We start from the raw sequence: 13,589 nt of genomic DNA, 5'->3' as shown, positions 1-13,589 counted from the left end.
ACTCTGAGCACTTCTGAACGCAAGCACCGCGAGTTTTGCTGCCCTCTGAACACTCGCAGCCTTGCAGAAGCTCAGGTTTTGCATGCAAACTTTTGCAGTCTCTTAATGTTACAGGCACATGCTTTCAGACCCAGCAGGTCTCTACAGTCTAGATATGAAGGCTGAGCCCTTTAACCAAATTACTAACTGAAACCACCCTGATTTGTTTGTTTTTTTTTTTTTTCATTTTTATTTTTTGCCATCTCTCTGGACCAGACATTGAACTATGGATCGCCTCTGGACAGGAGTCACTCCCTTATTCAAGGAGATGTTCAGGCAGATAAAGCGACTTGTAGATTTGCACATTTTCACATAATTACCTCCAGAGCCTGCAGCAGTCACGGGCACAAATCCTGCAACCTGGGGCAGTCCGGACAGGCAGCTGAATGGAGCAGAGCTACAGGCTGAATGCCTGGAGACACAGAGCGGTACCAAAACCAGCCTGCGAGGATCCCCTTCGCATCCCAGCCCGCAGGAGAGCTGCTATCTCCGGAGCCATCTCACGGTTTTGTCATCAGGAGGAGCAAAAGTAAATTCCACAGAAACCCGGCACAGCCGCCGCAGCCCAAAAGAAGCCGCTTTGGGACTCAAGTGCTCTCCACCCCCCCAAATTCCACCGCACCTGGGAAAAATGTAGAAGCTTGTAGGAGAATCAATAAATATTTATTGTTTAACCAGCAGTATTTTGACTGGGGATGTAAGCATGGCCCGATGCCAGTGAAACCAGAGCCTTCTTGGCCAGCATTGCAAACAAATTTTTTTTTTTCTGTATCTAGTTGGGAGATTATAAACTACACAACGAAGGAAAAAAAAAAAAAAAAAAGAAGAAGAAACAAGGCAGTGAGCAGCTTAGTCACGGAAGAGGAACAAAAGAGCTGCGATGCATAACTATGTCGCGGGTTAAAAAAAAAAAAAAGGGACACAGGCCCAATTTTTGGCTGCCAGACAGCTGTACAGTTTGTATCAGCTACAGCGCTGAGGCTTTACGCTGGATCAGAGCATATATCCCTGGCTTCAGCAGAGCAAAGCTGATTTGGACAAGCTGCAAATTGGCCCGTAACTCCCAGCCGACAAGTGGATCTGGGGAAGACAGATCTCAGTCGGTCCCCACTGTTCCTGTCGGGATCCCCAGCTTCACAGTGCCATGGTCAGCCCCTGCTCCCAGGGGAATCTTCGCCTCCAAGCAAAGCTGAGCATCCCTCCCGTCTTCACTTCAGTTGGTGCCCTGGCATCACCCTACCAAGCTCAGGTCTTCCCCTGCGCAAAATGCATAAGCCTGTAGGATGCCAGCAGCTCGATCCTTTCAGTTTATCCCAGGGATAGCAGTGACGTTTGCTCTCCTAAATCTATCCTAGATAAGGTTTGCTCACCTTAATACAGCTCAGGTGCCCATGCAGGTACCAGCTGATGGTGGGGAAAGGAAAAGACTCTTTAATTGCCTGAGACAAATCCACATGGATTTGATCCTTTCTTCCCCCAAATCCCGACTGAAGTACTACAACTGAAAGCAGTCACTCGGCGTGACAGCCCTGCCTGCTTATACCCCTGCACCAGATTCAGACAAGTCTGCTCTGACTCACACCTACCTCTGCCCTGAGAGGTAGCACCTGAGATGCATCCGAGTGCCTGAGACACGTCTGCTCCCACCACAACAGCACAGGAGGACACCAAGCCGCCTTCCATCTCACCTCCAGCATCAAGCTGGCATCTCCAGGTCTAACTGCAGCAATCCCTTCGGGATTTGGGGTAGCGGGACAGCAGATAGCTTGCTCCTCAGCTCCCTTTGGAGAGCTTGCTCCTGCACAGGACTGTGTTATCCCTTCATTTTATAAGGCTTATCAAAGCATAGCACGCCATAATTACATGGCAAATTAGAGGCCACTTCGTGTAACTACACTGTAATTGCACAGTTGTTACATGCTTTGGGGAGTACACGATGAAAAAGAGGAAGGAATGGGGCTTTGCTCCTCTTTCTTGCAAATATCATTGCTCTCTGTACCGAAGCTAAGAACGCCGCAGTCCGGGGCGTATTTCATGCCGTGGATCCCTGAAGGATGAAGGGTGAGAGAAGGTTGCACAGGGCATCATCAGCTGCCCCCTTTCCAGCTCTTTTCACAGCTTTGTTCCTTAAGTAGATGCAAGTTGACACTAAAAAAGCTGGCGAAAGACAGATGCAGCCTCCTCCCTCCTGGGAAACTGTTCCCCCATCCTAGCTGGATACCACAGTGATGGGCATTTTGTAAGTGCATAGGAAGATAATTGCTCTTTTTCAGCTCAAATTCTCACCTCCTCCACCGGCAATCAGCATCGAAAATACCACAGGAGACAGAGGCCCTCAATTTATTAGTCTCCCTCTTGCCGGCTGAGGATTCATGCCCACACTGAACAATCCACAGCCGAAGAGGAGCTCTCACCTTTGCTGTCAATGCAGATACAAAAACATTCAGAAAGACGCCGGATAAAATTCTGTGCTGCCCTGAAATCTCTTCACCCTTCAGCGTTTGCTTTCTCTGGGCTTTCCTGGGTTTCCAGGCAAAGCCTCTCTCAGTTTGCATGCACACTGCCCGTCCCATTGGGTGCAGGCAAGCAAATGCTCCTCCAGCACCAGTACGCAGAGGAGAGAGGGGTCAGGGGATAACTTGAAGCAGAGAGAGGCAACTGCTGGTTTTTTTTGGTGCTGGGTTTCACCTTGCATGCAAGAACGTGGCCATGCAAGCCACCAGGACCAGTCTCCTGACAGCAACAGGGAAACTGAGTCAGGCAGAAATAGGATGGGTCGCTGCTGCTGTGACCCTGTTCTGTGCACAGACTGCAGAGCAGAGGCGTGTTTGGGAAGCTGGGCTCTCCAGGACACCATCCTAAGATGTGTAATGAAGACACATTCTGGCTTGTAAAGCACTTGGCTGTTTCCCTGCAGCAAGGCACAGCGCAGGTGGGCAGATGCTTGACAGAACATTTGCATTAAATACGAACTCCCTCATCTGCATATGTTAAAAGTGAAAGCAAAGGACAAGAAGAAGAGATTGACCTGTCTACGGGAGGCTGTGTGATGCAGCAGGTCCTCCACCCAAATACACACTGCTCAGAGCCTGTCCACTTCCCTGCACCCTGCAGCAGGAGTTACCTTGCTTCAGCCCTGAGCTGACCACGTCCCAAACCCCAAAGAGAGGGAAAGGCTCCTGCCAGATAAAAACACACCCCTGGGATCCCACCCACACACAGGCGAATGGAAACAACGCGCCCATCTCCCGGCTGTCCTTGGGGTCCACATGGGAAGCACCAAAAGGGATGGACGGGGTCCTGCCGCCTCCCGGAGCCGGGATTTCGAGGCAGACCGAGTCCTGGTTTCACGCCAGCACCGAGCTGCACCTACAGGGGAAGGAAGCGAGAGGGGAGTGGATGCAGGAGAACGGAGCCCAGCATCTCTGCCTGCCATTGCAGCCCTCCTGCAGTACCTTGTGGGAAGCCCCGGGGCAGCAAGTCAGCAGCCTCATTAGCAAGAAATGCAGTTATCTCTCAGCACTTGGGAGTCCCAATTACACACTGCCAGCTTCCAGCGAGGGTTGCGGAGCTGCTTTTAACTCTGACCGCAGAGAACAAACAGAGCTCTGCAGAACTGGAGGAAACAAATTGATTTGCAGCAGGCAGCATTTACCAGTTGCAATGTTAAGTTCCCATTAGGGTTGATTTTTACCTGGTTTGGGTTCTGACTTCAGAGGATGAACTTTCAGCTGTCTGTGATTAAAAAAAAAAGGCTGTAAACTAAATCCCACCAACCCACTGGTGGATCAGCCACATATTTGCAATCAAAACTGTGTTAGCATACGGTCCATCATACCATTACGAGGAAAACCCACACACACAGCCTGCACATTAAAGCAGGAGCCCACCACCGTGGGATTTGGGTTCCTGACCTACTCATCTTCCTCACACATTCTTGCTGGCAACAGCAGGGGAACTTGGCTTTGGAGCTTTGTAAAACTTCACATCCCCTTTAGGTTATTTTTAAGCCCTTTGGACACGCTGCAAACCTCGCTCCTACACACAGGGGCTGCCTGCACGTGCAGGCTTTTATTTCAAGGCACGGAGGGGACGTTGCAGTGCAGCCAACGCATCTCTGCAGTTTTACAGGGCATCAAGCACCTGGCACATGAAACATCTCGCACAATTGAAAACCTCTGCCTGGAACAATTCTCCCTGCCTAGGATTAACCCTATGGATGCTGTGGAGCAGATTCGCTGCCTTGCTGGCATGTAAGGAATGAGGGGCCAGACTCATTTTGAGGCCAATGCCCATTTCAAAAGAAGGACAATGGGCACACTTAGTGGCAGATTCCTCAAGGAGACCAAGGGCTGGGCGAGCAAGACCTCAGCAGCACTCCCAAACAGACAGGAGTAGAGAAAACTTGCCATCTATCTCCTATGGATGCCTGAAACAGAAGCTGCCAGCATCAATGCTCCCTCTCTCAGCATCAGTCCGACCGTGCAAGAAAGCTGCAGCATTCTCTAAAAAGTTACAGGGGAAATGAGGTTAAGCCAGCTAATTGACAACACTGACCTTTCTGGCTCAGTGTTAGCACAGCCACCAAAACAGAAGCAACTGCAGCTGAAGTCGATAGGGAGTCAGCTCTTTTTTACCTTTTTGGTTTTTGTTTTTCAGCGCTCTTCCTGCCAAAGTTTAAACTTTGGGTCAACGCTAAAAACTGCTTGCTGACATAAGCTGCAAAAGAGCTTTCTCAGAAGAAAATGAACTTAAGGCAGCAAGAAATGCTGCGTCCTCACTTGAGGGAAAAGGCAATTACATTGATCCCATGCTCCAACACCTAAACAACAAAGACGCCTCAGTAACACGCTGTCACCCATGCCAGGAGATGTTTAAATTTCAGCAGATATTTGGTCTGAATTGAAAGACAAACAAACCCCACATCCTCCCGGCCCTGCCCCGATGAACCAGGTGTTCTTCCTATCCCATTTTCTTCCTCTGTGAGCAAGAAACCTGCAGTCACGGCCTCAAGCACGGCAGTGAGTCTCCAGTAAACGCTCTTTTAACCCAAGCTTTAGGAAATAGACACAGTCAGACCCTCAGCTGCACCAGAGCCTCTCGCTTAACCTGCAAAGGTGCTTTGGAAAATTATTCCTCAGCATCTCCACTGCGTTTTGAAGCCTGACCCTTCGGAGCCCACACCTGAAAGCCAGGCTCAGCCTGGTCAGGGGCAACAGCCACAACCAGCGGCCAGGTCCTCTACGTGCTGCTATCGTGAGATGGGTCACGCACAAGATGCTGTCCCCACATCAGACCCCGTGCAGCCCGTCGGTGTGGATCCCACAGACGTGTGCAGACTTACTGGGGCTCTCTGCAGACAAGCTGATCCCACACAAGGCTCTATTTTAAGCCTGAGCGCTAACCGCTGCGCGGCCGCGGCCCCCCGCGCTCCAGCAGCCAGCTGTCACTCCATGTCCCCTCGGCAGCCTGAAATCATCGCCTGGTGGGATGTGATCCCCTTGCTGGATTTCCTAGAAGTTCACTAACTGCCAAAGACACGCACAGCTCTGTTTTCATTTCCTTCAGCACACCAGCGCTGTGCAAAACCCAGCAGCCTCCCCTCCAGCATTGCGGGAGCTGTGGCGGGGAGGGGGAAGCAGTGGGACCGCGTCTTGTCCCCAAGGCCAAGTTCTGTCCCTGCAGGCTCCCAGCACCATCCCCTGCCCCGAGAGCGAGGCAAAAGCCACCGCTGAGAGCCTGAGGTCAGCCGGCACCAGGACGTGCCCAACAGCCCTTATTATGGTAAAAACTCAGCTACCAGCATTAACCACAGCCAGCAGCAGCTAAACTTATCGCTAGGACGACAACAACAACAAAAAAAACACGCCTCGTTGCAGTAACCCGCTGCTATCATCCCCGAGAGCTCCAGCACCCTTCCTCCACCCATTTCTTCAGAAAGGGGTGGAAAATAAAAAGTTAAAAAAAAATCAGAGCCTCGGGCTCTCCGGATTTAAACGCGGTGCATCCTCAGCACCGCCCGAGCCGTGCCGGGACCGCTCGGGGCGTTTGCAGCGGGGGCCGGGGATCCCCGCGCCCCCCTCCTTGGGGACGCTTCGTGGGGGCTCCTAAAAGCCCGGCGGGGGTCGTCGTCGCCTCCCCCTCCTCCCCCCGGGGGGCTTGTCCCGTCCCCGCTCGGGGTCCAAAAGCTTGAGCCAAGGCGGCTGGGGTGCGGCGGTTCTTCTTTTGGAGGAGGGAGGGAAGTCTTGAAAGTGCTCCGAAAGCAACTTCGCCTTCCCCCAGCGGTGCTGCCGGGCAGCGCCTCTCCCCTGCAGCTCGCGGGTCCCCTTCGCAAGGACCCCCCCAAAAAAACAAAAACCCACAGATCTCCATCCCCCCCGGCCTCCCCGGGCGCTGAAGCGGGGAGGCGAGAAGGGATTCCCGCAGCCCCCGGGGGCAGTAGGGCTCTTACCGGCGGACGGGAAGAGATCGATGTCCACCTTCTCCGTCTTGATGATGGTCAGGGTGGGCTTCAGGTCCACCGCCGCCTTCATGGCTGGGGCTGGGGCTGGGACCGGGACCAGGACTGGGAGCGGGGGGCGGCTGCTGCGCCCCGCCGTGCGCGGAGCGGGGCGCCCGGGCGCCTGCTTCCTCCTCCTCCCTCCTCTTCCTCGCCTTCCTCCTCCTCCTCCTCCTCTTCCTCCTCCTTCCCCTGCGCCTTCGCTCCCCTCTCTCCCCTCTCCTCCGCTCCGCTCCTCGCCGCTCGGCTCCGCTCCGCCTCGCCCCCCCGCCGCCGCCGCCCCGGCCCGGGCTGAGCCGCCGAGGGGAGGGCGCTGGGGGCCGGCCCCGAGCGGTGACAGCGGCGGGGAGGGACCCGCCTGGCCCTCCCCTCCCCTGCCCTGCCCTGCCTCTGCCCCTGTCCTGCCCCGGCCCCCGCCCCGGAGGCGGCCCCGGCTCGGTGGGGAGCGGAGCGGGGCCGGGGGGCGAGCAGCGGGGCTGAGGCCACCCCCCGGTCCCAGCAGGAATGAGGTCTGGGGTGGCGATCCCCGCCCCTGTCCCCTCCGTGGGTGCTGCCCCCGCTTCTGGGTGCTGCCGGCCGCCCCCCTCCCACCCACGGGTGCGCCCCGGGCCGGGGTGGTCCGGGGGGGATTCAGGGCACACACGGTGCCGGGGGAGGCAAAGTGAAGTTTGGGAAGCAAACGGGGCAAAAACGCTCCTAGAGATGCGCGATGAGCATCGTGCCGGCGGGCCGGGAGCTTAACAGAAGAATATCGGTTTTCACACAAAATATGTTTTATTATATTTAGGTAGCAAAAAACTTCAGACCACAAACGGCAGAGCAGAAAGGAGATTATGACTCACAGATGGCAATTTACCGGTACAAGTGTAAAAAAAAAAAAAAAAAAAAAAAAAAAAGACATTAGCAACCAGCGTTTGTGGTTCTCTCACTCACAAAGTCTCAACAGCCTCTGAGACGCTGGCAGGGACCAGCTCTGATCAAAGCTGGGCTCAGGGGAACGTCCCAGCTGTAACGGGGCGATCGGGGCCCAGTGTGTCAGCAGCCAGGCTTTGGGGCTGCCTGCACCCCCAGCAGGAGCCAGGGTCCCACTTGCAAGCACAATAGAAACCTTCAAACATAGAGATTGGCTGCGGATGCAAATGTTACAGCTCAGAATTATTTCTAGCTGCTTCAGAGCAGCCTTTCTCATTCGCCTGAGGCGTATTTATAGAAGAAAAGTCAGTGTAACTAAAGGAAGCTGTGAGGTGCGGGGCCAGAAAGTGAGAGCCTGATGCTAGCCGCCGCTTTTACCTAAGCAGATCACTCAGGATGCTCTAATTCTGGCAAGGCCAGGGGGGCAGCTTGCTCCAGGTGCCTCACCTGCTGACCAGCACTTGTATTTCCAATTTTACAGGCAACTCTGTTTCCCAGTCACCATCCACTTGCAAGTTCAGTTCCTCATTCTTACAGAAAACCAGCGGCAGCAGGGTAGGACCAGTGATTCACCGTGTGACCAGTACACAACCGCTCCCCACGGATCCCTGCATGCTTTGGGGAACCTCTGAGCTGTGCTCGGTGCAGCAGGCAGGGCACAAGGCTGAGCATCCCTGTTTGGAACCCACCACAGGAAGCTGAGAGCGCAAAGAGGATGGCTGCAAGAGTAAAGAGTGGTCCCCACTGCTTCTCCCCATGTAGGATAATGGGCTTGCACCTGTCCTGTGTTTGTTTTTTTCCCCTCTTCCCCATACACGATGGACAGCAGTGACTGAAGGAAGAGACTGCAGAGAGGAGGCTGAGCAGAACGTTTCTCGTTCAAAACCAAAAGGGGATTCAGAAGCAGCAGCTGCCTCTCTGTAGGCGCCCTTCCAGAGCAGCTTGGGAAGAGAAACCTGAGGCAGCAATCGCAGCCTGAGGGCCCTTCCTTTCCCTTCCCTTCCTTTCCCTTCCCACACTTTTCTCGGAGCGCTGTGAGCACCAGGTCCCCGCTCAGGCAGGCTGCGGTGCGCGGCGGGGAGCGGGGCCGGGCTGGGAGGGCGCGGGGGGCCCAGCTACGCAGCTGGCTGCGGCGGCGAAGCCATCAGAAAGCACCTGCGGTCCCAACCGTATTGAAATGACCCAACTGCTCCCCCGGCTCGGTGGTGCTCGGTAATCCTCGCTGCTCAGAGCGAGCGCAGCCTCCTGCAGCAAACCACAGTCCCCAGACGCACACACAAGACGAGGCACGCAGCGAGGCCACAGTGTCGCGCCCAAGCTGATAGGGACAAGCTGCTGACACGGTGCAGGAGAAGGTTCCCACCAGCAGAGACGGTCCCGCATGGAGCAGAGTAGCCGCTGATTATAAAAATTAAAAATTAAGATTTAAAAAAAAGATTAAAAATCTGCACCAGAGGCTTCAGCTGCCTCCCCAGTGCCTGCGCTTCAGCCCTGCTCCCGTGGGCTGATGTGTTTGGCTCGGCCTCGCCTCTGAGTGTTACAGTCCTAAGGACTGGCTCGAGTCCAATGCACCTGTAATGAGGCTCCTTCTCTTCTGGACCAGTACAAAGGCTCTAATAAAGACCTTTCTTGCAGCTTGTGTGTTTTTTATTAGAGAAGATACACACACTCTTGGCATGCCGGCTCAGCACTGATCCCGCAAAGCTGATGACATGAAGCCACAGCTTGGTGCAGCATGGCTGCGGCGAGGCTTTGAGCTCCTCCACTCCCCCGCCTCGCCCCCACCCCTGCTCCCCAAATTTCTGTTTCGTCTTACTCCTGCGATGCACAGCCCCCCCTCCCTGCAGGACCAGGAGAACATTTCCAGAAGCACCTCTGGGGCAAAAGAAGTCAAAGTGGAGGAAAGGAGAGGGAAAAGAATGGAGAGGCTGTGGACAGAAATTTCCTCCCAGGGCAGCTGAATCTCTCCTTCGAACTCAACTCCATCCTAGCGGCTGCCTTAATTTGTGTTCACTTCAGAGCCTGCAACATGAAAGCCCTGGCTCTGAACTCCAGCTGAGCCGCTCAATGGCTCAGTGTTCGCAGAAGGCATGGAAGGAATCCATTGATTAGTTTCTTCAGCTGGGATGTGACCATTTGGAGTCCAAGACCTGCCAAACATGACTTCGCCTCAGCAACTGGTTCCTATTTGCTGCTTACAGCCTTCAGAAAAATCTTTCCTCTTCAACATCCAAGTCTCACCCTCCTTTTCCACTCTGTCGTTATTCACCATTAATATCTATTCGCGCTCTCTCCTGTTGAGGGAGGGTGCTGGGTTGTGGACAACAGCCCTCCTGCCATTAATATAGTCAAAAGATCTTGCCGTTGATCGGAGATAACCATCTGCCCTCTCTCCACAATGCAGTCTGATTGTTTTTCAACAGTTTGGAACAAAGAAAGGACAGGCAATAATGCCACATTGTTCCCAGGGACGCTGACTAACCTTGGTCTAAAAGAATAATAATTATTATTCATTTAGCACCGAGAAAAGGTTTTGCAGAGCCTTTGCCGCGATGTCTGAGGGCTCAGGGAGGGCAGGACTGCCTTTCCACCACCTTTCTCCAACCTGGGGCTGGTTCTTTCCATTTAGCAGGGCCAAATTCACTCCTGCCATGGCCCTTCTGCAAACTGGCAGCTGCTGGCCCTCCTCCAGACGTGGCGTGGCTGTGACGGCTTTTGGGATTCACCCGCTCGGCTGCTGGCTGAGTGAAGAAGGCGCTTTCCTAGCACTGAAGCGCAGCCACCTTTGGGGTGAAATACAAGGGCTCCGTACCAACGCGGAGCAACACCGCCCAGCTGTTATGGACAGGAAATGAAGAACACCATAGCCAATTAAAACTGCAGGGGGATATTTATGGCAGAACGTAATTAGCCAAATTGGAGCCTTCCCCAAAACTGCCATGGGATTTTTAATGACTGCAAGCGGTCAGGGCCTCAGTTTGATGTTTTGTCAAGTAAACAATATCCAGAGGGCAGGAGGCAAAAATCAGGAGCAAAGGGGAAGGAAAAAAATAACACAAGAGTGTCCTGAAATCCCAGGGAGAAGCAGAGACATGAAAGGACTTATCGCAAGGGGGTCATTGTTGGAAAGAGCAGCAGCCACCACTCCAAGAAAGGAAGGAGCAGGGAGGTGGCTCTGGGTGTGGAGGTGGCCCGCTGCAATGAGAGGAAAGAGCAAGCAGCTGCCATGACCATTCCCCGGGGAGATACCTTTCCTGGAATTTAAAATTATATGAGAAATTCTTTCAAGCGCCGCAAGAGCTGGGAAGCATCCGAGGGAGTTGTTTTACGCTGGTAAAGGGAGGCTGGGTTAGTAGCTGGCGGCTGCAGCCTCTCCTTGTTGGCTGGCATGGAAGCAGAGCCTGTCAGCCAGCACGCACTGCTGGTGCCCCCGCGCTCCCCGTGGGGAGGGCAGACAGCTCTCGCATCCAGCATTCGTGGCCAGGAGATGGTGGCCATCACGAAAGTACTGGCTGCTGCGTGACCCAGATGGCTACAGCCTCTGGGGTCCCCTGGCCGCTCTGTGCCCGGAGTCACGGAAGGTCCCCGTCCTCTGCAGCGCCTGCACTAAAAGCCAGTTTGTGTTCACGCTGCGGAGACGCAGACTTCAGCCCCGAGCAGCCCAGACAGCGCTGCCACAATAACGTCCTCTGATTGCCCTCCAGGCGCGAGCAGAGGAAGCCGCCTCCGAGCCTCCACGACTCCTGCTCTCATTAGCTTCCCAGCGGAGATGGCTCACAAAAGCATCTTTGTGGCCAGCTCGGCGTCAGGAGCCCAGCTCACAGAGCCCCGCGCGGCTGCCACGGAGCCCCAGCCCGGCCGGCACACCGCGGGTACCTCAATCAGTGCTCCCGCAGGCTGCCTAAGCATCTTCGAGTGTCTCCTGCTATTGGTTTCTCAGCGATCCCACGCTGCTTCTTAACCTGATTAGCTAATCTGGGCTCAAGCGATGTAATTCTGCCTTGAATTTCGTTGGCGGGGGGTGCTGTCACTCACTTGTTACCCCGCTGGAAGAGCTGGCTGCATGGAAAATCCTCGTAAGCTGTTCTCCAGCACTGTTTGTTCTCCTACATTTCCCCTCTCCTCCTCAAGTAACAGCACCGAGTTTTTGGTAAACATAACCTGAGGATTTTTGCTGTTTAACTCACGATGCTCACGATTACCCTGAGCACGCACAGCCCGTACACATCAAACCTCATTTGCAGGGCCTCTCATCTTTGGTCAGATCTCCCAGGCAGCCTCCTCCGCAACAGAAACAGATGCAGTCAGATCAGACTCAGGCAGCACATCTCTGTTCACAGCTTCACCCATGGCATTCACTGATCTCTGGCAACAGAGGCTGCTGAACTGACTTCTGCTGGTCTCTGAACCCCCTTCCCTTGGAAAGAGGTGAGGGATCACAAAGGAGAGGCAGTGGGATCATTGCTAATACCCCCATAAAGCAAATCTCCTGCACAGCTAAATACCAGTCACTAACATTTCCCTGCTCCTTTCATCTTTCACAAGCAACAGCAAGCAGAGAAGCCACTGCTTCAGAACATGAAGCTGCAGAAAATATTAAGCAACATTTTATTTTTACAGAGATGCCAGAAGCCATGCAAGCACCTTCCTGGGAAGGTCAGCCCGGTGCCAACCTCTAGGACACGAAGCGAGAGCCTGAGGAACAGCAGGCACCAGAACAAGGCGCCTGCACGCAGCCAGTTGGCGGTGGGAGGATCAAACCCTGGAGTGCGATGACCCTCAGGTTAACTCTGTGGCCAGGACAGAGAGGCTCAAGACATGGAAGTTTAATTCCTGGTCAATATTTCCACATGACCTCTTACAAACCTTTGTGCCTCCATCCCCCTGCTTTAATGGAAGGCTGCTTTCTCGCTTCACAAAGGGTCGGGAGCATCGGCTCAGCGGCCCCGAAGGAAAAGCTCAGGGGATGGGGACCGTGACGGGGTCAAGCCACAGGGAGATTTGAGGGGGCAGCTCAGGACGGAGACGGTCCCTCCACACCAACCGCCCCACCGTGATCATGGCAGTGCCTACAGCAAACCCACGGAGATGGCCTCGGTCAGCCCAGCACACCAGGGTCACGTCCTGAGCGGCGGCTGGTCAGGAGGGGGTGGCAGGATGAGGCCCCTTGGCACCCAAAGCTGCCCGCCCAGGGCACGCTGTGCCGGCAGGGCCATCCTCCTGCGTGCTGTGGTGCTCCTCAGAGGAAGGATTCGCCCGCGTGTGTGTTTCAAAGAGCAAAACCCACGCCCCGCGTCAGAAACCTCCTCGCTTCCAATTGTCTTCACTTGGCAGCCGGGCCCGCTAGTGAATAAACGACAGAAACTATTCCGCTCTACACGTGTTTGGGTTTTTCGGGGTGGTTTTCTTGGACAGCGGTCCTGGCTCTCCAACAATACCCGTCTTGTTCGGCCCCGCGCTGCAGAGCAGGCTTGAATAGATCTGTCTAAAATTATAAGCGGGCAGCCCCTAGGCTCTGCGAGATCACAGGCCACATGCTGGGGCTGAACAAAGCCTCTGCTATTTCCTAACAATTAGCCCAGCTAAAAGGACATCTATCTCCTTCTATTAGAGCCACCACGTGCCTCCCAGTCAGTCCATTGTGCAGCTAATTAAATAACACGCCTCTCTCCCCATGAGGGTCTCCTGATTAGCTCGCCTCAGCCCTAAATCCTCGGTGGTGTAAATGGGCAAGAGACAGCTGGTCGGTAGGGGCCTGCGACTCCAAGCATCGTCACCCATTATATAGCTATCATCATCACCCGTTATTTCAGTTTTTTAATTATCTTCTGAAAGCTGTTGAATGGAGATCTAGAGATACAAGGGGTTCTTCACACAAACTGGTTTGCTTCCCTGTCCGCTTGCCCGCCGCCTGCAGCCAAAGTTGTGCAAATAGCTGATTTTTTATTTTTTTTATTTTTTGCTTTGCTGGTAGTCAGAGAGAAAAAAAAAAGTAGACACAAATGTTTTTTCTAAATATGTTCTGGGTTAACGCAAACCATTTTTTTTCACACGCTTTTCATTGGGCTAAAGTAGCTAAAAGAAAATAAGGAAAATCGCGTGTCATTCATCTGAGCTCAAAGTATTCATTTTTGCACTT

General features: G+C 54.0%; 1 protein-coding gene and 1 long non-coding RNA gene across 6 annotated transcripts in view; both read right to left on the bottom strand.

Moving 5' to 3' along the window:
- The window catches only part of ETS1 (ETS proto-oncogene 1, transcription factor), a 77,926-nt gene that overhangs the window by 41,622 nt on the left and 22,715 nt on the right, over nt 1-13,589 (bottom strand). Inside the window, exon 1 of one of the 5 annotated variants that reach the window (XM_068659033.1) lies at nt 6,491-6,825. The exons of the other annotated variants lie outside the window; for them this stretch is intronic. Coding sequence (XP_068515134.1) covers nt 6,491-6,572 — 82 coding nt within the window. The 5' untranslated portion in view covers nt 6,573-6,825. Of the gene's footprint in view, nt 1-6,490; nt 6,826-13,589 lie in introns of those variants that run through there. 5 annotated transcript variants of the gene reach the window in all.
- On the bottom strand, nt 1,791-6,477 carry LOC137843603 (uncharacterized). Its single transcript, XR_011089584.1, has 2 exons — nt 3,495-6,477; nt 1,791-3,408 (listed from the first exon to the last, which is right to left on the bottom strand). It is a non-coding gene; the product is annotated as an uncharacterized lncRNA (long non-coding RNA).

Source organism: Anas acuta, chromosome 23 (genome assembly GCF_963932015.1).
Source record: "Anas acuta chromosome 23, bAnaAcu1.1, whole genome shotgun sequence".
Classification (NCBI taxonomy): domain Eukaryota; kingdom Metazoa; phylum Chordata; class Aves; order Anseriformes; family Anatidae; genus Anas; species Anas acuta.
Note: the sequence above shows the minus strand (reverse complement) of the source record. Positions and strands in the feature narration are given on the sequence as shown.